The sequence below is a fragment of the Polyodon spathula genome, chromosome 51 (genome assembly GCF_017654505.1).
Source record: "Polyodon spathula isolate WHYD16114869_AA chromosome 51, ASM1765450v1, whole genome shotgun sequence".
Lineage (NCBI taxonomy): Eukaryota > Metazoa > Chordata > Actinopteri > Acipenseriformes > Polyodontidae > Polyodon > Polyodon spathula.
The window spans coordinates 1,656,620-1,681,619 of NC_054584.1; the positions used below are offsets into that span (position 1 = coordinate 1,656,620).

The 25,000-nt window shown below is 45.2% G+C and overlaps 1 protein-coding gene across 1 annotated transcript in view; it reads right to left on the reverse strand.

Annotated features, from left to right (window-relative positions):
* Positions 1–5,262: 5,262 nt before the first annotated feature.
* Positions 5,263–25,000, reverse strand: part of pear1 (platelet endothelial aggregation receptor 1) — a 23,363-nt gene continuing 3,625 nt past the window's right edge. Inside the window, exons 4-23 of the mRNA XM_041238969.1 lie at positions 23,665–23,765; positions 23,120–23,212; positions 21,317–21,563; positions 20,416–20,521; positions 19,883–20,019; positions 19,037–19,249; positions 18,328–18,502; positions 17,669–17,789; positions 16,798–16,961; positions 15,702–15,804; positions 14,765–14,911; positions 14,482–14,616; positions 13,812–13,940; positions 13,332–13,457; positions 12,608–12,832; positions 11,586–11,701; positions 10,671–10,803; positions 7,073–7,135; positions 6,473–6,658; positions 5,263–5,825 (exon numbers count right to left, since the gene is read on the reverse strand). Coding sequence (XP_041094903.1) covers positions 5,680–5,825; positions 6,473–6,658; positions 7,073–7,135; positions 10,671–10,803; positions 11,586–11,701; positions 12,608–12,832; positions 13,332–13,457; positions 13,812–13,940; positions 14,482–14,616; positions 14,765–14,911; positions 15,702–15,804; positions 16,798–16,961; positions 17,669–17,789; positions 18,328–18,502; positions 19,037–19,249; positions 19,883–20,019; positions 20,416–20,521; positions 21,317–21,563; positions 23,120–23,212; positions 23,665–23,765 — 2,866 coding nt within the window. The 3' untranslated portion in view covers positions 5,263–5,679. The remainder of the gene's footprint in view (positions 5,826–6,472; positions 6,659–7,072; positions 7,136–10,670; positions 10,804–11,585; positions 11,702–12,607; positions 12,833–13,331; positions 13,458–13,811; positions 13,941–14,481; positions 14,617–14,764; positions 14,912–15,701; positions 15,805–16,797; positions 16,962–17,668; positions 17,790–18,327; positions 18,503–19,036; positions 19,250–19,882; positions 20,020–20,415; positions 20,522–21,316; positions 21,564–23,119; positions 23,213–23,664; positions 23,766–25,000) is intronic.

Consider the following 25,000-nt stretch of genomic DNA (forward strand, 5'->3'; position numbering starts at 1 on the left):
TCCGATTTCCTACTGCATTCTTTCTTTTGTATTCTTCTTTTTATATATATATATTGATGAAAGTTTTTCAAGCCATATTCTACAAGTTTAGGGAGTACTGGCAGGACATAGCAGGGCAGTAGACTGTATAGCACCTTGGGCGGCTGTTGTATTGAGCAGGTTGCTGCAAGCGAGAGGCTGACAAGGTGTGCCACAGAGTAACATACAACATGCCAAAGAGACGACATAACCAGATTGTTTCAAAAAACATGATATATATTTTTTTGCATATATATATATATATATAATCTGTGTGTACAATAGCATCACATATGTCTGTGCTGTATATTAATCAGACTTTCTGCATTAGATTTCAAATACAGTGATTGTGGTTGGAGGTAATAATCAGCAGCAGTGCTGGCCGGTCTTTCTAGTGCATTTCTGACTGTAGAACAGGCTCCTGTTTAGTGATCTTAAAGGACCGGTGTGAGATCGGTTGAGTTGGCCTTCACACCAGAGGAATTGTCCACGCTTTGGATCTCAAACTGGGGAACGGGCCCCTGAGCTGAGAGTTCCTTCTTGATTTTTAGTCATACAGAAAGTTGTGGGTTGATGGACTAGCTTGTGCTTTATAAATTAGTTATTAGTAAGTAATTGGATGTGGCTAGATTTAGTGAACTAGTAAACTATGCATCTGCTATCACAGCCAGTGCAGGAAGTATGATTTTGATTACGGTGAAACTTTTGGTGCCAGTCTGAAATATTTCTCTGAGATTGGAAAGAGAAGTAGGAAACAAAGGAAAAGAAGAAACAAGTGCTTTTATCCAAGTCTGGAATTCTGTCTGGCAGTAATGGATTGGGAATGGACTTTGATGTAACAGTTATTAAGTTTAGAAATTGAACAGTGTCTGCATTTCTTGTTAAAAAGTGGCAGCTATATGCTTGGATCGATTTGGTGAAATTGATCTGATCTGTTCTTATATTTTTTCATATCGAAAAAGTGCGTCAGTTTATCACTAATGTAATTGTGTTAAATATAGAGCGAGCACTGTAAATGTTTGCGTATGAAACAGCATTCTTAGTGCTGCTTGAAGCCACAGATAAAGTGTTCTTGTATAAAGTGGGGTTTTGCTTATATCTGAAATTCTTTCCTCATAATATAGGTCAAAAGGCAAGTTTCAGTTTGCCTCAAAACTGCATTGCAAAGTAGCTCTAGCGCCCCCTGTACCGGCAATGAACAGTAACTACAACCATTCAGATACCAAGAGATATGCACACCACCCCCACCTGCTGGACGATCAGTGCATTACAGCACCCTACTGTCAAGCAGTACACTGCCCTCTCCACTGTACCACTTCAAGGCCATTAGTTAATCAAAACCACTACCTGTGAAAGAGCGAATACCACTGGCCTCCCGCTAACTGACTGCAATGAACAGGCACTTATTGATCAATTAACAAAGTCAATCTAAAACACTGGGTTGTAGTCAATAATAATAATATTACAGTACTGAATAGTAGGAATGTTACGGATAGGTTTCCCTGATGATCTGCTTGTTGACTCCCTGTTGACATCAATAATCAGAATATTTTTAGTGATGTGATTTAAATGCCTTAGCTGACATCCAAGTACTGTAAGTCTAGCTCAAAGTGTTGTGTAACTACCTGAACTTCAAATGCAATCAAGTGTTTTTGACGGCTTAACTAACCTGTAGAATGCCTCACAGTCATAGAGAGGTTCTGAAAACATTCCACGGCCTCGTTCAGTATCTCCAAGCAGTCCTCCAGTGCCAGTTGCACAAGGAATTGGTTCTTTTGAAAGTGATTGTTTACAGTAACGAACGATAGCTGATGTGCAGACGTTGCAAGCTCACTGGGGATCAGAGGAAGCGATGCTTTTGGACCGGATTGAACCCCCAGCCTCATTCCCGCTCCAAACTGGCTAGATAGAAGATTTGAGAATCGATTCCTCAAACAGGTAGCTTGAATCTTACTAGACTGTGCTTTTATAAACTAGGCACAAACCCCCCCAGGTGAGGGCGCTTCAATTCAAAGCCATTCTTTAGCCCGATTTGTTGTAGAGCTTAGCAGGGGTTGCTTTCTGGAGTACAAAATGTTCCTCTCTCCCAGGAGTCCTCTGTGCTAGCAGATAGATACATGCATAGCACTGTAGACAGCTGATGCAATAGTAAACTTGCTTTGATGCGATGCTCTGATAAGGATCCTGTGAACACCACCTGTTCTGTCGTTTAGTGTGTCATAATGTGCTACACTAATAGCTCGCTCTGTGAGGAGAAAAAAAAGTATTGCCTTTCTTTTTTGTTTTATGTTTAAACTAATATGGTGACGTTATTAAAATTAAACCGTGTTATGCTAGGGAACGCATTTATGAAATTCATTTTGTTCGATGTGTATTTTTTTTGGAAGCCGGTCTAAGCAGGATTCGTAACTTTGTGGATCCATGAGATGAGGTTCACTTCAGCTGCCCGCTACGCTGTGATCCACAAAACTAGGGTCCATTACACAAAGGCTTGGCTGCATTATGAAGTGAATGTTGTGCCATGTGTAGCAGTGGGTGTGTTCAGTAAGTGAGCGTCTCGGAGCCGGACCCCGCTGGACAGCATGCTCAGAAATGCTCCTCCTGAGCAGCTCAGAGCTACAGGGTCCATCAGTGGTCCGAACTGAGCGGAGAAATCCTTACTCCGAGACCCTCGCTTACTTAATGCACTCACTGTGATGCATAGAACTAGGGTCCATTACACACTATCCATTGTGATACAAAGTTGTGCTAGATCTACACTGCAGGCCTATTGCATGAGCACAGCGGTGCTCCAGAGCAGTGTTACCTGTGATCCACACTGAACTAGAGGCTGGGTTACGAGAGCAGCAGCTGGTTCGTGCAGCTCTGTTCAGCACCAAACATTTAAATTGTAAAGCCATAGTGCAGGTACTTGCTAAGTACCACTTTGTTGAAATCAGTGATATTTTTTTTTACCCATTATTGGGTATAAACACTGCTGCTTCATGGAATTGAGTACCTTAAAATACATGAACCTGAAGCTCGAGGCACAATTTCAGTACAAGATGACCTGCCCTGTGGCTTCAGGTGACAGCAAGTGCACTGCAATAATAACGTTTACAGATTCCTTCAGAAAGGATGAACAAAGTGCTTTAAAGATGCATGAATATAATACTTTTTTTTTGTTTTCCAGTGGTGTAGAATATCAATGTATTGAGTCTGGCATTCGTTATATAGGACTCTAAAAGTACTCAATCTGCTATTACAGAGCTGTTTGTGCTAAAATGTATGAGGGCCTATTTTTTTATAATATTTCTGTACTAATAGGAAGTTTAAAGAGGTGCTTCATTGTATATTATGAAAGTATGCATAATGTAGGGTTAAGGGTAATTGAGTGGGCTTTCTTAAATGCTTAACCAAATCTATGAAATATAACTTGCACAAAATGGCATAGTGATTGATAGAACTCAGTGGTGTTGCCAGTATTTTGTTTCTTGCTGTAAGCCAAAATATATATGTTACCAAAAAAATGAATAAAGTAAAACCTTTTGTTTTTCACTTTGTGGTTTTATTTTTTATTTCTCTTCACTCGCACTGACACACGCACACTGACACACTCCCATTGACACACTCGGACACACTCCCACTGACACAGACACACACAGACACAGTCACTGACACACTCCCACTGATACACGTTGACTGACATGCTCACACTGACACACGCTCGCACTGACACACGCACGCACACACACACACACACTGACACACTCCCACTGACACAGACACACACAGACACACTCACTGACACACTCCCACTGATACACGTTGACTGACATGCTCGCACTGACACACACTCACACTGACACACTGACACTCGCACTGACACACACGCACACACACTCCCACTGACACACACACACACACACACAGACACACTCACTGACACACTCCCACTGACACAGACACACACAGACACAGTCACTGACACACTCCCACTGATACACGTTCACTGACATGCTCACACTGACACACACTCACACTGACACACACTGACACACACACTGACACAGACACACACACACAGTCACTGACACACTCACACTGACACACGACTTGCTCACACTGACACATGCTCGCACTGACACACGCTCACACTGACACACGCTCGCACTGACACACTGACACACACTGACGCACTCCCATTGACACACTCGGACACACTCCCACTGACACAGACACACACAGACACAGTCACTGACACACTCCCACTGATACACGTTGACTGACATGCTCACACTGACACACGCTCGCACTGACACACTGACACGCACACACACTGACACACACTGACACAGACACACACAGACACAGTCACTGACACACTCCCACTGATACACGTTGACTGACATGCTCACACTGACACACGCTCGCACTGACACACGCACACACTGACACACTCACACTGACACAGACACACACAGACACACACACACACACACAGACACAGTCACTGACACACTCCCACTGATACACGTTGACTGACATGCTCACACTGACACACGCTCGCACTGACACACGCTCGCACTGACACACACGCACACACACTGACACAGACACACACAGACACAGTCACTGACACACTCCCACTGATACACGTTGACTGACATGCTCACACTGACACACGCTCGCACTGACACACGCTCGCACTGACACACACACACACACACATTGACACAGACACACACAGACACAGTCACTGACACACTCCCACTGATACACGTTGACTGACATGCTCGCACTGACACACACTCACACTGACACACGCTCGCACTGACACACACACACTGACACACTCCCACTGACACACTCCCACTGACACACACCACTGACACAGTCACACACACACTCACACTGATACACGTTGACACATGCTCGCACTGACACACGCTCGCACTGACACACACGCACACACACTGACACACTCCCATTGACACTGACACACACAGACACACTCACTGACACACTCCCACTGATACACGTTGACTGACACGCTCGCACTGACACACACTCACACTGACACACGCTCGCACTGACACACACACGCACACACACTGACACAAACTGACACACTCGTATTGACACACACACACACACACTCACACCGACACACGCTCATTTTTGAAGCACTAAACAAATGCCTATAACAGACAAACGCATTCCTGTAAATTTAAATGTCCCGAATAAATAAAAAATCACTAGAGATTATTTTTTTACATTTTATTTAAACACAGCAAAAATCATTGCAGGTACAATGTGTATTCTGTTTTTTTTTTTTTTTTTTAAATCAAAACAAAACCCATTATGTACACTATATACAAAACAAGCACACAGCAGCCCGTTTGCAATATGTGTAATGTCTGTGAAATGTCTGTGTGAATTTTATACAGCACACGATGGCATCCCTCAGGACCACACTAGTTCGTCACCCAAGTTCAAATTTGAGGTAATAGCAAGTCCTGTCACTAGATTTAAATGCAGGCAAGACAGTTTCCAAAATACTGTTTAAAAAAAGCGTTGAATATGATGGTTATTCAACGTTAGAACTGTTGGGTCTGGGGCTGGTTCTGGTTCTGGTGCTTGGGCTGGCGCTGGTATTGGGTCTGGTTCTGGGGTTGGCTCTCACCGGTCCAGCCTCTTGGTGTGTGGGGAGGGAGGGCAGTGTCGGACTGGGGGCAGGTCGTAGTGGCTGGGGATGTGGCTGTTCTTCGGTAAGTCGTAGTGCCTCGGAACTGCGTGTTCTGGAACCTCCGCTAACGAACTGCGCTCTGGAAGAGAGAATGGATTGATGAGGGAGGCAGAGGAAGAACCATCCAGTGGTACTTCCAAACAGCAGCTGTGTTTGAAAAGGAACAAGCCGTAACGACCCATTTAAACTCGTATCAAGACAAAGCAGTTGCAAGACATCAATGTAATGTTTATCGTGCTGGAAGTGCTCGAGGGTGTATGTTACTGAGCGCTACCTTGCGTCCCTCCCCACACCGTCTCTGCCGTGTCCATAACTATTAAACACTCAATCGGGTTACAGTTAGAAATACAAGAAGAAACATTCAATTAGGCTTAGTGTCTTCATTGAAGGCATTGAGAAATACTCAGAGTGGAAAGGCTTGTTATGAAGGCATTGAGAAAGACCCTGAGTGGAAAGGCTTGTTATTGAAGGCATTGAGAAAGACTCCGAGTGGAAAGGCTTGTTATTGAAGGCATTGAGAAAGACTCAGAGTGGAAAGGCTTGTTATTGAAGGCATTGAGAAAGACTCTGAGTGGAAAGGCTTGTTATTGAAGGCATTGAGAAAGACTCTGAGTGGAAAGGCTTGTTATTGAAGGCATTGAGAAAGACTCAGAGTGGAAAGGCTTGTTATTGAAGGCATTGAGAAAGACTCAGAGGGTAAGGTTTGTGTGTATCACTTATCCCTGCCTCGGCCTGGCTGCTGCTGCTGCATGAGGAGCCCGGTCTCGGTGTAGGAGCTCTCCCGCTGCCCCGGGCCCTTCATCTCCATGTAGCTGCTCTCCGAGAACCTGCCCACCAGCACCGGCAGGTCCTTGATGGTGGCGTACGGGTTCTCACTGCTCAGGGAGCTGCTGCTCAGGTCCAGAGACGGGTCTGTGAGGGAGAAAGAGATCCGGTTGAAAGCCGGGCTGTGCACCCTCCTCGGCCATTTCATCTCCACGAATCATGCTGCTCGTGCATTTCCATCAGCTATGTAGATCTCAAGGGTGCAGTTTTGAAAGAAACTCATCCTACAGCAAACGTGATGCCATTTCAGCTCGGAGTTTGCATGCCTTACTTTTCAGGTGGCCAAATATACTGTTTTCACCAAACCAACTGCTTCCCCCCGGTGCTTTGAAACCCAAAGACGCTGCTGAGCTGAATTGAGCTAAGAGGTGAGCGTGAACTACAGCACCCAGGGATCTTAACACAAGCATGAGGAGAGCTGAGTCCAGTAAAGTGTGTAATTCCCAGCACTGACACCACCCAAGAGAATCCCCACTCCATGGACACCGCCCATGGGATTACCTTTGTTGTAGTATTTCCCCAGGCTGTTGCTGTAGCTGTAGCTTCTGTCTATCCCAATGGCTCCTGTTGAGACACACCATGCAAGTTAGAGACCCAAACATGCAGCTCCCTCCCCACTGACAATCCTTGCTAAAGCGCCAACATTTACCAAGCTAGTGGCACTGAGTGCAGAGCTCCCAGTGAAGAAATCACCAATTACAGCATTCAGAACAGTCTGATCATTTGATGTGAGCATAAAACTAATTCTAATTAAATTATACAGAGATAAAATGGATTGGTGTTGTGTGTGGTAATGGATTGGTGTTGTGTGTGTGGTAATGGATTGGTGTTGTGTGTGGTAATGGATTGGTGTTGTGTGTGGTAATGGATTGGTGTTGTGTGTGGTAATGGATTGGTGTTGTGTGTGGTAATGGATTGGTGTTGTGTGTGGTAATGGATTGGTGTGTGTGGTAATGGATTGGTGTTGTGTGTGGTAATGGATTGGTGTTGTGTGTGGTAATGGATTGGTGTTGTGTGTGGTAATGGTGGATTGTAATGATTGTGTGGTAATGGATTGGTGTTGTGTGTGGTAATGGATTGGTGTTGTGTGTGGTAATGGATTGGTGTTGTGTGTGGTAATGGATTGGTGTTGTGTGTGGTAATGGATTGGTGTTGTGTGTGGTAATGGATTGGTGTTGTGTGTGGTAATGGATTGGTGTTGTGTGTGGTAATGGATTGGTGTTGTGTGTGGTAATGGATTGGTGTTGTGTGTGGTAATGGATTGGTGTTGTGTGTGGTAATGGATTGGTGTTGTGTGTGGTAATGGATTGGTGTTGTGTGTGGTAATGGATTGGTGTTGTGTGTGGTAATGGATTGGTGTTGTGTGTGGTAATGGATTGGTGTTGTGTGTGGTAATGGTGTTGGTGATTGTGTGTGGTAATGGATTGGTGTTGTGTGTGGTAATGGATTGGTGTTGTGTGTGGTAATGGATTGGTGTTGTGTGTGGTAATGGATTGGTGTTGTGTGTGGTAATGGATTGGTGTTGTGTGTGGTAATGGATTGGTGTTGTGTGTGGTAATGGATTGGTGTTGTGTGTGGTAATGGATTGGTGTGTGTGGTAATGGATTGGTGTTGTGTGTGGTAATGGATTGGGTGTGTGTGGTGATTGGTGTGTGTGGTAATGGATTGGTGTTGTGTGGTAATGGATTGGTGTTGTGTGTGGTAATGGATTGGTGTTGTGTGTGGTAATGGATTGGTGTTGTGTGTGGTAATGGATTGGTGTTGTGTGTGGTAATGGATTGGTGTTGTGTGTGGTAATGGATTGTGTGTGGTAATGGATTGGTGTTGTGTGTGGTAATGGATTGGTGTTGTGTGTGGTAATGGATTGGTGTTGTGTGTGGTAATGGATTGGTGTTGTGTGTGGTAATGGATTGGTGTTGTGTGTGGTAATGGATTGGTGTTGTGTGTGGTAATGGATTGGTGTTGTGTGTGGTAATGGATTGGCGTTGTGTGTGGTAATGGATTGGTGTTGTGTGTGGTAATGGATTGGTGTTGTGTGTGGTAATGGATTGGTGATTTGTGTGTGGTAATGGATTGGTGTTGTGTGTGGTAATGGATTGGTGTTGTGTGTGGTAATGGATTGGTGTTGTGTGTGGTAATGGATTGGTGTTGTGTGTGGTAATGGATTGGTGTTGTGTGTGGTAATGGATTGGTGTTGTGTGTGGTAATGGATTGGTGTTGTGTGTGGTAATGGATTGGTGTGTGTGTGGTAATGGATTGGTGTTGTGTGTGGTAATGGATTGGTGTTGTGTGTGGTAATGGATTGGTGTTGTGTGTGGTAATGGATTGGTGTTGTGTGTGGTAATGGATTGGTGTTGTGTGTGGTAATGGATTGGTGTTGTGTGTGGTAATGGATTGGTGTTGTGTGTGGTAATGGATTGGTGTTGTGTGTGGTAATGGATTGGTGTTGTGTGTGGTAATGGATTGGTGTGTGTGGTAATGGATTGGTGTTGTGTGTGGTAATGGATTGGTGTTGTGTGTGGTAATGGATTGGTGTTGTGTGTGGTAATGGATTGGTGTTGTGTGTGGTAATGGATTGGTGTTGTGTGTGGTAATGGATTGGTGTTGTGTGTGGTAATGGATTGGTGTTGTGTGTGGTAATGGATTGGTGTTGTGTGTGGTAATGGATTGGTGTTGTGTGTGGTAATGGATTGGTATTGTGTGTGGTAATGGATTGGTGTGTGTGTGTGGTAATGGATTGGTGTTGTGTGTGGTAATGGATTGGTGTTGTGTGTGGTAATGGATTGGTGTTGTGTGTGGTAATGGATTGGTGTTGTGTGTGGTAATGGATTGGTGTTGTGTGTGGTAATGGATTGGTGTTGTGTGTGGTAATGGATTGGTGTGTGTGTGGTAATGGATTGGTGTTGTGTGTGGTAATGGATTGGTGTTGTGTGTGGTAATGGATTGGTGTTGTGTGTGGTAATGGATTGGTGTTGTGTGTGGTAATGGATTGGTGTTGTGTGTGGTAATGGATTGGTGTTGTGTGTGGTAATGGATTGGTGTTGTGTGTGGTAATGGATTGGTGTTGTGTGTGGTAATGGATTGGTGTTGTGTGTGGTAATGGATTGGTGTTGTGTGTGGTAATGGATTGGTGTTGTGTGTGGTAATGGATTGGTGTTGTGTGTGGTAATGGATTGGTGTTGTGTGTGGTAATGGATTGGTGTTGTGTGTGGTAATGGATTGGTGTTGTGTGTGGTAATGGATTGGTGTTGTGTGTGGTAATGGATTGGTGTTGTGTGTGGTAATGGATTGGTGTTGTGTGTGGTAATGGATTGGTGTGTGTGTGGTAATGGATTGGTGTTGTGTGTGGTAATGGATTGGTGTTGTGTGTGGTAATGGATTGGTGTTGTGTGTGGTAATGGATTGTGTTGTGTGTGGTAATGGATTGGTGTTGTGTGTGGTAATGGATTGGTGTGTGTGGTAATGGATTGGTGTTGTGTGTGGTAATGGATTGGTGTTGTGTGTGGTAATGGATTGGTGTTGTGTGTGGTAATGGATTGGTGATTTGTGTGTGGTAATGGATTGGGTTGTGTGTGGTAATGGATTGGTGTGTGTGGTAATGGATTGGTGTTGTGTGTGGTAATGGATTGGTGTTGTGTGTGGTAATGGATTGGTGTTGTGTGTGGTAATGGATTGGTGTTGTGTGTGGTAATGGATTGGTGTTGTGTGTGGTAATGGATTGGTGTTGTGTGTGGTAATGGATTGGTGTTGTGTGTGGTAATGGATTGGTGTTGTGTGTGGTAATGGATTGGTGTTGTGTGTGGTAATGGATTGGTGTTGTGTGTGGTAATGGATTGGTGTTGTGTGTGGTAATGGATTGGTGTTGTGTGTGGTAATGGATTGGTGTTGTGTGTGGTAATGGATTGGTGTTGTGTGTGGTAATGGATTGGTGTTGTGTGTGGTAATGGATTGGTGTTGTGTGTGGTAATGGATTGGTGTTGTGTGTGGTAATGGATTGGTGTTGTGTGTGGTAATGGATTGGTGTTGTGTGTGGTAATGGATTGGTGTTGTGTGTGGTAATGGATTGGTGTTGTGTGTGGTAATGGATTGGTGTTGGTACCTATGTCCTTGTGGATGCCGCTGGCGTGGTGTTTCCAGTCTGCTGGCAGTGTGGCGTTGCACTCCGGTCCGAAGGGCCCCAGCCTCTCCCTCTCCATGTTCTTTATATTGGAGAAAAGCTGATTATTGGTGGTCTGTTCAGAAGGACGAAATCACCGACATCAACTTAAACAAGCTGGACATGCGCATAGCAACACAGACACAGACCTGACTAACACACACAGCGAAGCACGGTACTGGACTGACACACACACACAGCGAAGCACTGCACAGGACTGACACACACACAGCGAAGCACTACACAGGACTGACACACACACACAGCGAAGCACTGTACAGGACTGATGCACACACACACAGCAAAGCACTGCATAGGACTGGAATGCTTCACTGATAAAGCCACATATTTTAAAAAGCAGCCAACCAAACAAACTAAAAATGCAAAACGAAGACAGAAGAGGCATATTTTTTTAGATTTTTTGGGATCTAATACAGTACAGACTTTGTTTCAGAATGTCAATAACTGGGCTTGTATATAATTGCATTATGACCATTTCCTTTGGAACTGTAATACTGTACTATATCCTGAAGCTTAAAATGTACATGCATTTAAAAATATTAACATTGCAACTATGCAGAAATGACTACAGCAAATTTGACTTTTTTTGTGACTCTAATCTAGTTTTGTTGCATAACAAAGAATACTAATAATCAGATGTTATCCATTATCTCTACAGAAAGTGTTGCACAGCTAAAAGCAATGACGACCACTGCATAAGGCACACAAGTCTGTCCGATAGCTGCAGCAGGCACGTCTGTATCTGTCTATCCATTCCCAATACAGAGCTTCTAGCACATGGGGCTGTGCAGCCATTCAGCGGAGCCTGACAGGGAGAGAGGAGCTGCGGACACTCACCTTGACGGAGTTAACCCTTTCCAGGTTGTTGGGTAGGTGCGGAGGGGCGAGGCCACACTGGGGCAGGGTGTGGTAGCTGGGGTTCGAGTAGTAGTGATGGTAACTGTAAGGGATATCTGAGGATACAGAAAGACACAGTCAGAAAGCTGGCTGAAAAACACCGGCGCTCCAGCCTGAGAACTCATCACTGCCAGGGGGAAAGCTAGATCAAAGCTCAGAAATAAATTAAAAGAGAAATAAGACAGCCAAAGTGTCTGATGAAACGATGGCTCTGGCTCTTGCTGCTGTAAAGGCACTGGTTAGCCTGGGTTACTCAGATCTAAGGTAGGAAACAACAGCTTCCGAACTCTGGAGAAAGCATCTTCATTTGGAATATCATAAAATGAATGAAACACTGGGCCATATTTTCAAAGCGTTTGCTCCGGTCTTTCATTTTTTTTAAAGAGGTAAACCCCCAGTTAATATTACAAAACTAGAACCAAACGTTATGTCATTTACATTTACAATCCTGTGTGTTTAGTTCTTCGCTCTGTAACGTTAACATGATTTTTTTTCTCCTTTTAAACAATGGGAGTTAGTTAAAGAATTGGATGAAACATTTTGAAAACATGGCTTACAGTTTCTTACAGTCAGAAGCACTAAGGATGACTGCAAACAAATAAAAGAAAAGGCACTTTTTTAAGTGGCTGCACAGAGCTGTCATAGTTTCTGCTTTCTAGCACGTTTCAAAAGCTGCTATAATAATAATAATAATAATACTACTAATAATAATAATAATAATCTTTATTTAGCGCCTTTCATAGTGGACCATCATCACAAATCACTTTACAAGATACGAGACTAGGGTGTGTGAGCTATGCATCAGCTGCAGAGTCACTTACAACAACGTCTCACCCCAAAGACGCAGCACAAGGAGGTTCAGTGACTTGCTCAGGGTCACACAGCGAGACAGTGGCTGGGAATTGAACCGGGGACCTCCTGCCTTGCTCGTCTGTCAAATGATTTCTGGGAGCTTGTCTCACCTGGCACCTCGTACTCCGAGTTCACCACTCTGGCTGTGGAGTAGGCGACAGCGGGGACCCGGCCCTGCTTGCTCTTGTGTCTGCAGCGGTACAGCAGGAGCAGCAGGAGCAGCAGCAGCACCAGCATGACTAGGACAACGATGCCAGCGATGGCCCCCACAGAGTCCCTCTCCACGGGGGCTACTGGGACCACCGCGCTGCTGCCTCCTCCTCCCTCTCGCTCAGCTACACGAGGGGAAACAACAGTGATCACAATGCACGACTCCGGTGTACAGCTCTGGCCAAAAGTTTTGCATCACCTAGAATTGTAGGATTGAGACAGAAATGAAAGAAAACAAAACCTACATGAACATCGTGTAGATGCAACACTTTGGCCATAGCTCTACTTCATACCATCTACATTTTCCTACTGTTGAAATTCTTCCATGTTTAATATCCTATTGCGTGTGTTCTCTATCGTTCTCTGTTGCTGCTGCAGATCATTGCTTGCTGTGCTTCTAGGAAACTGCTTCTCTGCAAGGTTGATTGAGGAAACGTTATACGGGTGTCAGTGCACAGTGCAGCTTGGCACAGCCAGGAACCTGCGCTCCCCTGACTGTGTGACACAGGTGCCTTTAGTGAGGGGCTTAGAAACCCATTGAAATCTACGCTGAGGTTGAGGTCAGAGTCTACTAAAGATTGCAGCGTGCTCTCACGTCCAGTGGTTGCTGTAGGAGGTCCTTACCGTTGCGACAGTCCCCCGTCCCGTCCTGCTCACAGGCACAGTCCCCAGTCATGGGGTCACAAGAGACGTTGTGGGGGCACAGGCAGGGCTGGAGGCAGTGCAGCCCAAACGTTCCAGGACGACACCCTGCAGAAACAGCGGCACCCCCTGTCAGCGACTGCTATTAATCTAAAGGCTATCGAGGGCCACGCTGCTGCAGGTTATGATTCATATAAAGAAATTCTGCAAGCGACTTGCTTTGTAAGGTTCTGTGTATACAGGAGGTATGTAGGGGTTCAGTGAGCCTCTTCATTTACTGGATTCACAGTGATTATCAGGCTGGATGGTCACGTCTCCCATTCACCCCACAATGCCACAACACCAGCACGCACTTTCTCATTTCAAGGCGGAACACAAACTCGTACCCGCGCCTCCCACGTTATAAAGGGGCAGCACTGTATATACAGTGTGCGAATAGAAGATGCAGATGGTGGCTCTTACGCTGGCTGCAGTATTTGCCGCTGAAGCCTGGGGCGCACTCGCACTCTCCATCAGCAGGGTTGCAGACTCCCCCATTCAGACAGCGACAGTCGTGAGCACAGCGTAGACCCCAGGACCCTGGAGAGCACGCTGGGGGAGGGGGAGAGGCATGTCTGGGTTAGGGTACAGAGCTAGGAGGGCAACAATACACACTGATGTACACAGTAAAAGCACTTCAGAGGTAACAGGAAAAGGGAGGCTAGGCTAAGCCCTGCTTTACAATGTTAGGTTGTTGTGTGTTTTAAAACTGGTCACTGCTTCATTTCCATCAGCAACAGAAATCAAACAGAAGTTGAATTGAGACTCTATCGGTCCCACCCATGGAGACTGAACTGCTCCCTCCCTCACCCCCTAAGAGAAAGGCTGCTCCCTCCAGTCCAGGGCAGGCTTGAGGCAGGGAGACTGAACTACATCCCAGAGAAACGCATGGGTAACCTCGTTCACTCACCCTCTCCTTTAACCTAAGATACCTACCAATGCATTAAGGATTTTCCCAGTATCGGTACATCAGATATTGAGAAATATTAATTTTAAAACCTTTTTTTTGCAAACTGTAATTGTGATTTCAAATGGCAGCGCACGATAACAAAGTGTTTTCTGTTAGTACATATTCTGTTTTTGAGAATCTGACCTTGATTGCAGAGAGGGCCGGTGAAGCCAGGGCTGCACTCGCAGTGTCCAGTGACATGGTGACAGGGGACACTGCTGTGAGGACACTGCGGACACTCCCGGCTGCACTGGGGACCGTAGTAACCAGAGGGACAAGCTGGAAGCATCAGAACATCACAGAAATCACTGAACTGGGCTCAAACTGCAACAATAATCTATTAGGCTGTGTGGTCCGGTGGTTAGAGAAAATGGCTTGTAACCAGGGAGTCCTACGAGAAGCCGTCTATCCCGGGGTCTTTGCTTACCATGCTGGCAGTGGGGTCCCCTGAACCCAGGGGCGCAGGCGCAGTTCCCAGTGGTTGGCAGACAGGTGGCGCCATTGTTGCAGGAGCAGCTCATGTTGCAGCTCCGCCCCCAGCGCCCCTCCTCACAGGGCCTGTCGCAGAGAGTGCCTGCGGGGGGTACAGTATAATTACCATTGCAATTATTAGCGTTTTTATTATCACTGCTATTGCTGCAAGATGAGGTGTCGTTTTTCTATTTCGTACGTTGCTATGTTTTGTGTACTTCAAGGCAAATTAAAAAGGCAAGCTTGAAGAAGAAGGTTACTGATAAGGAAACGCATGATATATGGAAGTTGTCAGTGTCTTCTACCCTTCTGTACCGATGGCTATGTCTTGTAATCTCTTGAAGCAATGTCTCTTAGTAGCAGGGTGTGTGTGTGTATCATTGAACATTAGAAGTGACTAAGAACTGGAGAACAGTTATAAATGAAAGAATTGTTGAAGAATGATGGACCCACAGGTTACAAATAGAAAGGCTTATTCAGTTTTTGTTACATCACAGAAAGAACAGAAGAATGCTCTACCTTCGAGGTTTGCACATTTATTATCTTTTTCGCATTGCATGCGGTCATTGAAGTTTAACAAAGAATTGGAACTAATTGCTGTCCTGAGTGAATCATTCTGAGTTAATCCATCACAAAGACTGTGCCTCTCTACACTGGGCTACAGAAACATTAGTAAACACAGCCCTCGTTATTAAAGTTTCACAAAGTCTACCACAGTTTACCATGGCTTGCCATGTTTTTAATATGCTTTACCGCACCTCTCTGTGCTTTACAATGCTCACCCATGCTTCACTGTGCTCCTCTGTGTTTTACTATGCTTTTAAACTTTTCCTAAGGGGATTCTTGATTTGAATATTTCAAAGCTTGCCCCAGTTAGAAGCAGTGAGCCTCACCCATCCATGCTGGCAGACACTGGCACTCCCCGCTGACAGGGTCACAGTGATCGGCGTGCTGGCAGTCACAGCGCCGCCCGCAGCTCGGCCCGTGTGTGCCTTCCTGGGGACCGCAGAGACAATGAGCCGTTGCATTTCGTATACTAGTCAATCACTTCATTAGGGCTTGTATAGTTTTAGTTCATTTGATACAAACTAACTGATACAAAGACATTTCAGAGGGCTGGATCTCATCAATATCAGGGTCTAGTGCTGTATATTATAAAGACATTTCAGAGGGCTGGATCTCATCAATATCAGGGTCTAGTGCTGTATATTATAAAGACATTTCAGAGGGCTGTGTCTCATCAATATCAGGGTCTAGTGCTGTATATTATAAAGACATTTCAGAGGGCTGGATCACATCAATATCAGGGTCTAGTGCTGTATATTATAAAGACATTTCAGAGGGCTGGATCTCATCAATATCAGGGTCTAGTGCTGTATATTATAAAGACATTTCAGAGGGCTGGATCGCATCAATATCAGGGTCTAGTGCTGTATATTATAAAGACATTTCAGAGGGCTGGATCGCATCAATATCAGGGTCTAGTGCTGTATATTATAAAGACATTGCAGAGGGCTGGATCTCATCAATATCAGGGTCTAGTGCTGTATATTATAAAGACATTTCAGAGGGCTGGATCGCATCAATATCAGGGTCTAGTGCTGTATATTATAAAGACATTTCAGAGGGCTGTATATTGCTATATATATTATATAGAACAAACTACCAGGTGAAGTAGTAGAATCTAAAACACGGGGAATATTTTAAAAAGACTAGATTTTGTGCTTTTAAATAAGTTTCCCCCCCAGTAGGGGAGAATGGTGTGCTAACAAAGGATGAGCCTTGATGGGCCGAATGGCCTTTTGTCGTTCTCAAGCGTTTACGTTTTTATTTTCAAATAACCACTAGAGCATGCTGCCTAACCCTACAGCTCTAGTCAGTGAGCTTGGTCTCCTCCCCTCTCCTCCAGCCCCCTGACTCTAGTGGTTAGTGTCTTCACTGCACCTCTGCTGGTTTCCACACTGGTCTTATAAAGAGCTCTGAACTCACAGGGCAGGGCAGCTGGCAGCTCGCCCCCTGCCAGCCCGCGGTACAGCTGCATGACCCATCCAGGTGGTTGCAGGCCGCCCCGTTGGCACACTGGCACGTACCATTGCAGCCGGGGCCCCAAGTGCCCTTGGAGCATGGAGTGGAACAGTCCGACCCTCGCCATCCTGTACATTGAAAAGCATCAGGTTGGTTCAGCTTTTGAACTTCAGGTGTAAGTAACGTTACAGAAAGACTGACCTAGAATAACTAAATAAATAGTTTCAGTGTCTTACACTGAAAAATAAATCAAAATGGGCTTATATACACATATTAGTAGTAGTATTAGATTAGTTTACAGGCCTGCAGTGTTGAGAGTGGAGTTCTCTTTCCTATACTGCTAGAGTGCTCTGCAGTGTTGAGAGTGGAGTTCTCTTTCCTATACTGCTAGAGCGCTCTGCAGTGTGGAGAGTGGAGTTCTCTTTCCTATACTGCTAGAGCGCTCTGCAGTGTGGAGAGTGGAGTTCTCTTTCCTATACTGCTAGAGTGCTCTGCAGTGTTGAGTGGAGTTCTCTTTCTCAATATATCTCAATATTAGTCAGTGATTATATCTTCTCCAGAACTTCAAAGCACTTAATCAGAAGGTAAAACGCTATGAAAGTCAAGCAGACAAATGTTTCGGCCAGCGCCTTCAGTGCGGTATTAAATATCAGTTAAGAGGGTCGGCCAGTGCCTTCTTCAGTGTGGTATTATTATATCAATTGGGGGGGACAGCACCTCCTTGTGAGAGCTACAAATAAAGGCTCCTGCCAGCGTGATGAGTGCTAATGGCAGGTGGCTGTATATCCCTGTGCTGTACTTGCACTATGGAATGGGGTTCGAGCCTGTCTCTCACCCTCCCTGCAGAAGCAGCTCCCGTCGATGGGGGAGCAGGCCACGGAGTTCTTGCAGGAGCAGCGGGACGAGCAGTTCATGCCAAAAGAGCCAGGCAGGCAGTGGCTGGAGCAGTGCTCCCCCTGCAGGACGACAAGAGTAAGGTATCTTTAACTTTTCACTTTGACGAAATGCATGTCAAACTTCATTAACATGCTGGCTCATTTGAGACCACAGGGATTACTTTTTAAAAAGTTACCGAAACAGAAAATGATACACAAAGCGATTCAAACAAGAATAAAGTATGTCTATAAGTGTTCGATGGCTACCTCTCATGAAGTATAGAGCATGACTCACACACTCTTTGAAGTGTCAGGCTGTCATACAAAGAGGGCAAGAAAGAAGCCACTCCTTTGATTAGAGGTAGCCACCGAACACAATAATAAACTTTAAATCTAAATGAAAAACAGATGGAAAGCTCATATTCACGTACTTCATCTGTTTATAAAGAGCCTGCTGTGGTTCAAACATTCCGAATGCTTCACTGACTCCCCGAGTGCAGCTCTACACTCTCAGTGGCATTATAAGTGTAGCTGCTGTCTAGTGCCCAGCAGGGTTGTGCCTTGTATTGATAGCTATGATAACTGGATGTTTCTCTCTAGTGTGCGAGTCTCTCCTCACCCTATACCCTGGCGCGCACTGGCACTGTCCCGTCTCGCTGTCGCAGACGCCCCCGTTCAGGCAGAGGCAGATCTCCTGGCAGCCTGTCCCAAAGTACCCCTGAGGGCAGGTCTCGTTGCACAGGAGCCCCGCCCAGCCCGGCCTGCAGGTGCACTCCCCCTTCATCGGGTGACAACTGGAGACACAGAGAGCAGGAGGGATAGGAGAGAAGAGGAGGGAGCAGGAGGGAGGAGGAGAGAGAAGGAGGGAGGGAGGAGGGAAGGAGGAGGAGGGAGCAGGAAGGAGGAGGAGAGAGAAGGGAGCAGGAGGGAACAGGAGGGAGGAGGAGGGAGCAGGAGGGAGGAGGAGGGAGGAGGAGGGAGGAGGAGGAGGAGAGAGGAGGGAGAGGGAGGAGGAGGGAGGAGGAGGGAGGAGGAGGGAGGAGGAGGGAGGAGGAGGGAGGAGGAGGGAGGAGGAGAGGAGGAGGAGGGAGGAGGAGCAAGAGGAGGAGGAGGAGGAGGGAGGGAGCCTGTTAGTGATGGACTGTAGCAAGATCCCTCTCTCTCTCTTTTTTCTGTTACTTTCTTTACTCCTTTACTTTTCTGCTTCTTTCTTTCTTAAATTATTTAATATTTTGCTCTTTACTTAATTGTTTTTATTTTTCCCTTTGCAATTTCTTTTTTCTCACTTTGTTCCTTTCCCAGTACTCCCCCCCCCCCTTCTTTCTCACCTCAGAGTGTGTGTGGGGTGGCAGAGGCAGGCCAGGTCACAGTGCACCCCGTACAGGCCCGGCAGACACATTCTCTCCTCGCAGCGCGGCCCACGGAACCCATGCTCACACAGACACGCCCCGTTGATATGGAAACAGCGCGCCCCATTCACGCAGTCACACGACTCGGCACAGTCCTGACCGTATCGACCCACCGGGCACTCCTCTCGACACCTAGGAGAGTGAGGGGGGGGGGAGACAGAGAGAGGGGGAGACACAAAGAGGAAGGGGGAGCCACAGAGAGGTGCAGAGAGAAAGACATATATTATAGGTGTATTCTTATAAAAGTTTATCACAGTATATTTCCATGGTAAATATTTTTCATTGGTTATACTATACATTTAGCATAGTTTTTTAGTACGCTTTACCATACCTCTCTGGGCTACACAATGCTTACACTTTACCATGCTTTCACTAGGCTTTATTACACCTTGCTAGGCTTTTACTGTGGTACGCTTTTATAAGGGTAATTCTGTAAGGAACATTAAATCAACCAACCAGCTCAGATTTCTAAAACCAAAAAAAAAGGTCTCGATCCTAAAGCTGTAGACGTCCTTTGGTTTTAGGTGCAGCTTTAGCTGAAGATTCCCTCTGCTTCTTACTGCGCTAATCATAAACACACAAGGTCTCAGCTGTGAGTGTGCAACCTACAAGTGTGCTCTGCTTACAAAACACTGACTCGATCTGGCCTCGTCGGGTCATGCTTTCATCTTGTTAAGAGCTGTTTTTAAATACACAGAGATTTGGAATAGAGCAATGTAAAAGTGAGTGACGCTCAGAAGGCGCTGGACAACGAAGGACACTGACCTGTCCCCCGTGTAGCCCTTAGCGCAGTGACAGTGTCCACTGACCGGGTCACACTGTCCATTGTTGTGACACTGACAGTCCTGGGAGCAGTTGAGTCCGAATCGCCCTTCAGGACACGGCACTGTGCAGACTGAGCCCTGAGAGACAAAGAGGGAGAGACGTTACTGATTCTGAATCACCGGGACCCCTCACGACCTGACTTGACTAAATGATGAGATCAGGCAGCTGCCAGGAACCGGGCGAGCGCTGATGGGTTCCTCTCGTTTTTTAAAAGGTCATGTTCTTAAAACTTTTTATTGATTCTGATATAACTGGGGTGTCTATAATATGAAAATCTTACCACTGACTAGGGTACAATTCTACCAATGGCAGCCTCATCCCATTGTAGCTGTGTTACCACTGCAGTTCAGAACACTTGCTTTACCATTGTTGTGCTATTGCAATATCATTAAAGATCATTTGGGAAAGGTATAGTTGGCATACTGTTCTACCAATGGCATTAACGCATAAGCATGCTGGTCAAACAAACCTACCATCCAGCCCGGCGGGCAGACGCAGTTCCCTTCACCCTGGCAGTGCCCTCCGCTCTGACAGGAGCAGCGGGGCGGGCAGTTCCCCGGCTCACACGGGACCTTGCAGCTAGAGGAGGAGAAACAAGGGGTTGCTACTGACCCTTAGCCTGCTATTCACAGCAAAGAGCTCAAGAGCTGCTGTCCAGCTCTACAGCTATGGGCAAACGTTTTGCATCACCAAGAATCTTAGGATTGAGAAATAATAATAAACTATATATGAACAGAATTTAGATATTTTATTTAACATCGTGTGATCAAAAAAAAAAAAAAAACTTCAAAATGATATTTTAAAAGTCTACTGGAAGCCATAGCACAGTATTTCATGATGTCGAAATGTTTTCAATTTTTGTCAGTTTTTCGTTAAGTGTATGGAAAACCACAAAGCGGTATGTAATTCAATACGTTAACGTAAAATTAGGCAGGATGATTCCAAACTTTTGGCCCTAGCTGTAGTTGCCTATAGCCATGCGATACTGAGGCTCTCTTTATAGCAGAAACGTCGTTGAGTGAACAGGTATGAAGAGACCAGGTTTCTCTTTGCATTCCCGGCAGTACACAGCTGTGCACCAGTTGCAGCTGGATTTTACTCCTTTTTAATGATCTCAAAAGTGATGTATCTAATTGCTGCTGCCCTAAAATGTGATGATGTTTTGCCCATTTTACTGTATCTTTATTCTAATGTTAGTAAGTGGGTTAATAATTCCCCCCACGGGGAAAACACTAGCTGGAAATAACCGTCTCTGTGGCTGATCTAGCTTACACTACATAAATCTACAGCAGCCAATGGCTGAAGAGCAGCTCCTGAACTCAGATGAACGCATTTTAGCACAGAAAATGGTACAGAAGCTGGCAGTGCACTTACTATGTCCCGGTGAAGTCCTCTGCACAGCGGCACTCCCCGGTCCCCCTGTCACACGTGCCTCCGCTTCCACACAGGCACTCGTGCTGACAGCCCTGACCATAGGTCCCCGGGGGGCAGGGGTCCTCGCAGCGGGAGCCTTTGTAACCGTGGGGACAGAAGCAGGCCCCAGACAGCGGGTCACAGCGGCCCCCGTTCTGACACGCACACTCCTTCTGACAGGCTGGACCCCAGTGCTGCCCATCGCAGGCTGGAGGAACAGAGTAACACAGGCATCAGCTCACCTACCCAAATTCCAGTAACACAGGCATCAACTCACACACCCAAATTCCAGTAACACAGGCATCAACTCACACACCCAAATTCCAGTAACACAGGCATCAACTCAACACATCCAAACTCACACAAAGAGACAAGGGCGCAAGGTAGTATACAAGTAAAAATATGAATTCAAAATTCCCCAGTTCATAATATTGTAAATGTCATGTCCTTATCTGGAGTAGCTTCAATCTCATGTGTTTATTTATTTTTTATTGTCCTCGGGTTTTGAGGAGGTTTGCAATCACCTCAGTGGTTCTTATTGTGCTTCATCAAATTCTGTGTTTAATTATTATCATTTTTTTTTATTCTTTGACCCCAGTTCAGGAGCTGCTCTTCAGTTCTAGCTGCCTGTCATAAACACGTGCAACTTAGCTCAGTCTTCACAGAATTAGCAGCCAGCTCCATCTAGCGATCTACCGCTTTCTTTTCTTTTGCTGACAGCAGACGGCTGTGCTCTAGAGGGGGCTGGTGCTCCCTACAATAAAGAGAGCGATTGCAAACATCATAGCAACGTAACTTTTAATGTCTCAGCTGTGCAGTTTTGAAAGACATGCCTGCAACAGCAAAATGCATTTTCATTTTGAAGCATGCTCTCCGGCAGCACTGTCTGTACACCTGCACCTCTGAGGCCATGTTACTGGCTGCAAAGAAAGAAACAAGCCCTGGAGGGGTTGAGGTCTTTCCACTCCCCAGGTGACCAAGGAAGTGCAACACAGACTTGTGCAAACGGAGATGCACTTAAGTGTGGGATTAGAGACTGCTTTAAAATGGGTTTGCATAAATGTGGATTTATTTTGTTAGCTATAAAAGCATCCCTTGAAAATGTTCAGAATTTATAAGTGTAGCCCAGCTAATACAGAGCGGACCACAATTACATCTCCCTGCAGGATTAACTATAATCCCAGAAATGTCTTCCTAAGTGCAGGTCCCGCTGGAATTGACTGTAATGTGGGAAAATTCCAGCCGGCCATTCTTCCATCCAACAGTCAGTGGCTAAACATCCAGAAAGTGTCTGGAACAATTACTGCCACGGCTGCACGTGGTTCTTATAAGGCCCTGTCCATCACACTCACATACACAATTACACCGTACATCTGGACTGCTTTAGGGTCCCCAGGAATCACAAATGGGATAACTTTCTATTTATAGATACAATAGGGGCGATGCCTTTAGGCATGGCTGCTGGTTTCCAGATTTTGTATAAGCACTGTTTAAACTGTAGGTAAAGACTGTAGTGTGATTTCCTAAAACATACTATAGACCTTACTGTAGTAGATCACCCTGAACTATAAAGGATTCGATCGTAAGATATGTAAGGCATTTGGCAAACTTTTTCGATGCAACTTCTTCTCAAAACAATGTAAACACAAAATAATAGTGGTCTCCTGTGCTCAGACACACACACACACTCAGGCACACACACAGACACACACACAGACACACTCAGACACACACAGCCCCCCCCACCCCCTGTGCAGTACTCACAGCTGGAGCAGTCCTCCCCTCCCCAGCCCGGCTCACACTGGCACCGGTCAGGAGCCTGGCAGCGCCCGTGGACACACTCCCGGGTACAGCGGGCTGTAGGGACACAGGAACAGGCATGTCACTACTGTCACACAGGACTCCATCACAGAGATACAGGCATGTCAATCCAAAGATACAGGTCTTGAGTGTCTATATTAATGATCTGAACACTGGAAGATTTTAATACCCTTATAAATGTTTAGTAGATTTGCAGTGTTTTGCAGTTTTCCCATGCTTTTCTGACGGATATGTTATGCAATTACCATAGCTCACCATGATTTGTAATATGCAATTAAAATACCTCTCTGGGCTTAACAATGCTTATCTATGCTTCACCATGTTTTCAATGTGCTTTATTACATTTTTCAATGCTTTCACTATGGAAATCTTTTATAAGGTTAATGGTGTAAAATCTTCTCAGGTTTCTGTAACAGATGCTAGCCTTCTCGTTTTCTAATCCCGTGCTTCTGAACTCAAGCAGTACGGTGTGAAGACACCCCACTTACGAACACAGGTGTCTCTGCTCTCGTAGTAGCCAGGGCAGCACTGGTATCGCCTCCTGTAGGCCAGCTTCACCCCTTGTCTATAGGCTGTCTTGTATGTGATCCTATTAGAGAGACACGCAGACAGCATGCTTTCACAATCTGGAACATGTGTATGAGGAAATCAGATGAGCAAGGATCTTACACTGTCTTATTCTGATCATACAAACAAGGGTTTTTTCAAAACTACAGCTATGGCTAAAAGCTTTGCATCACCTACAACTTTAGGATTAAGACATAATTTACAAAAAAAACTATATGAACATAATTTAGATCTTTTATTTAACATCATGTAATCAAAGAAACTACAAAACGATATCGCAGAAAGTCTACCAGAAGCCATACACTGTAACAACCCCCCAAGTCATTCGAAATAAATTAAGTTATATTAAATTAAAAATTATAATTTTATTCAGAACGCTCATCCATTTTGAGTTAGTTGATGTACTTTAGTTGTTCAAACGTGAATGGTTCAAGTAGAATCAGGGGATTAGATTCCCATCAGCCTTTGCGGGACTTGTACAATTTGTTTTTGGAATTGTTTGCTGTTTATTGTGTTGTTGTTTGGTGTATGTGCGGTTGCACACGTATGCTGTGTTTGCTGCTCCCTTACACGTGTTCTCCTTGTGTTGTGTGTGGCCACCCCCCGTGCGGTGGTCAGCCTGCAGATGTGACCTCCCTCCCTTCTCCCTCTGTCTACATCTCTGCATCTGCCCGGTTCCTGCACTGGCAGCTAATAAAATAGCTTGTTGATTTGCAACTTTTATTGTTTAAATGAAATAAAAATATTCAAACTAACTTGGATGTTAAGAAATAAATCTAACTCCAATGGATTAAGCTACAAGAACATACATGTGATGAGTTCAGTCAGCCTCAGCAAAAGTGGTCGAAACCAAAAATAACTTGACTTACCAAGCTTTACAATGTAACAGTAGTACAGTACTGTATGTTAAATTTCAAAATGTCACATTTTTCATTAAGTATATGGAAAAGTCCAAAGTGGCGTGTAATTCAGTATGTTAACGTAACTTCATTCAGCAGGTTGCATTCGACTTTATGAAGCAAAATGTGTTAATTCTATAGGGTGATGCCAAACAATTGGCCACTGCTGTAGATGAAGTTAATACTTTTAGATTTTCTTGAAGGGGTTTTAGCTCAAAAATGAATTTAATAAATATTACTTCCGTTCGTGATCTGACAAGGGCAGTTTTGAAAGAAACACGTCAAGCGCGTATTATTTAAATAAAGATGCGTGCTACTATATAAAAGATTTAAATGCATCTTACACTTCCCTGGTCAT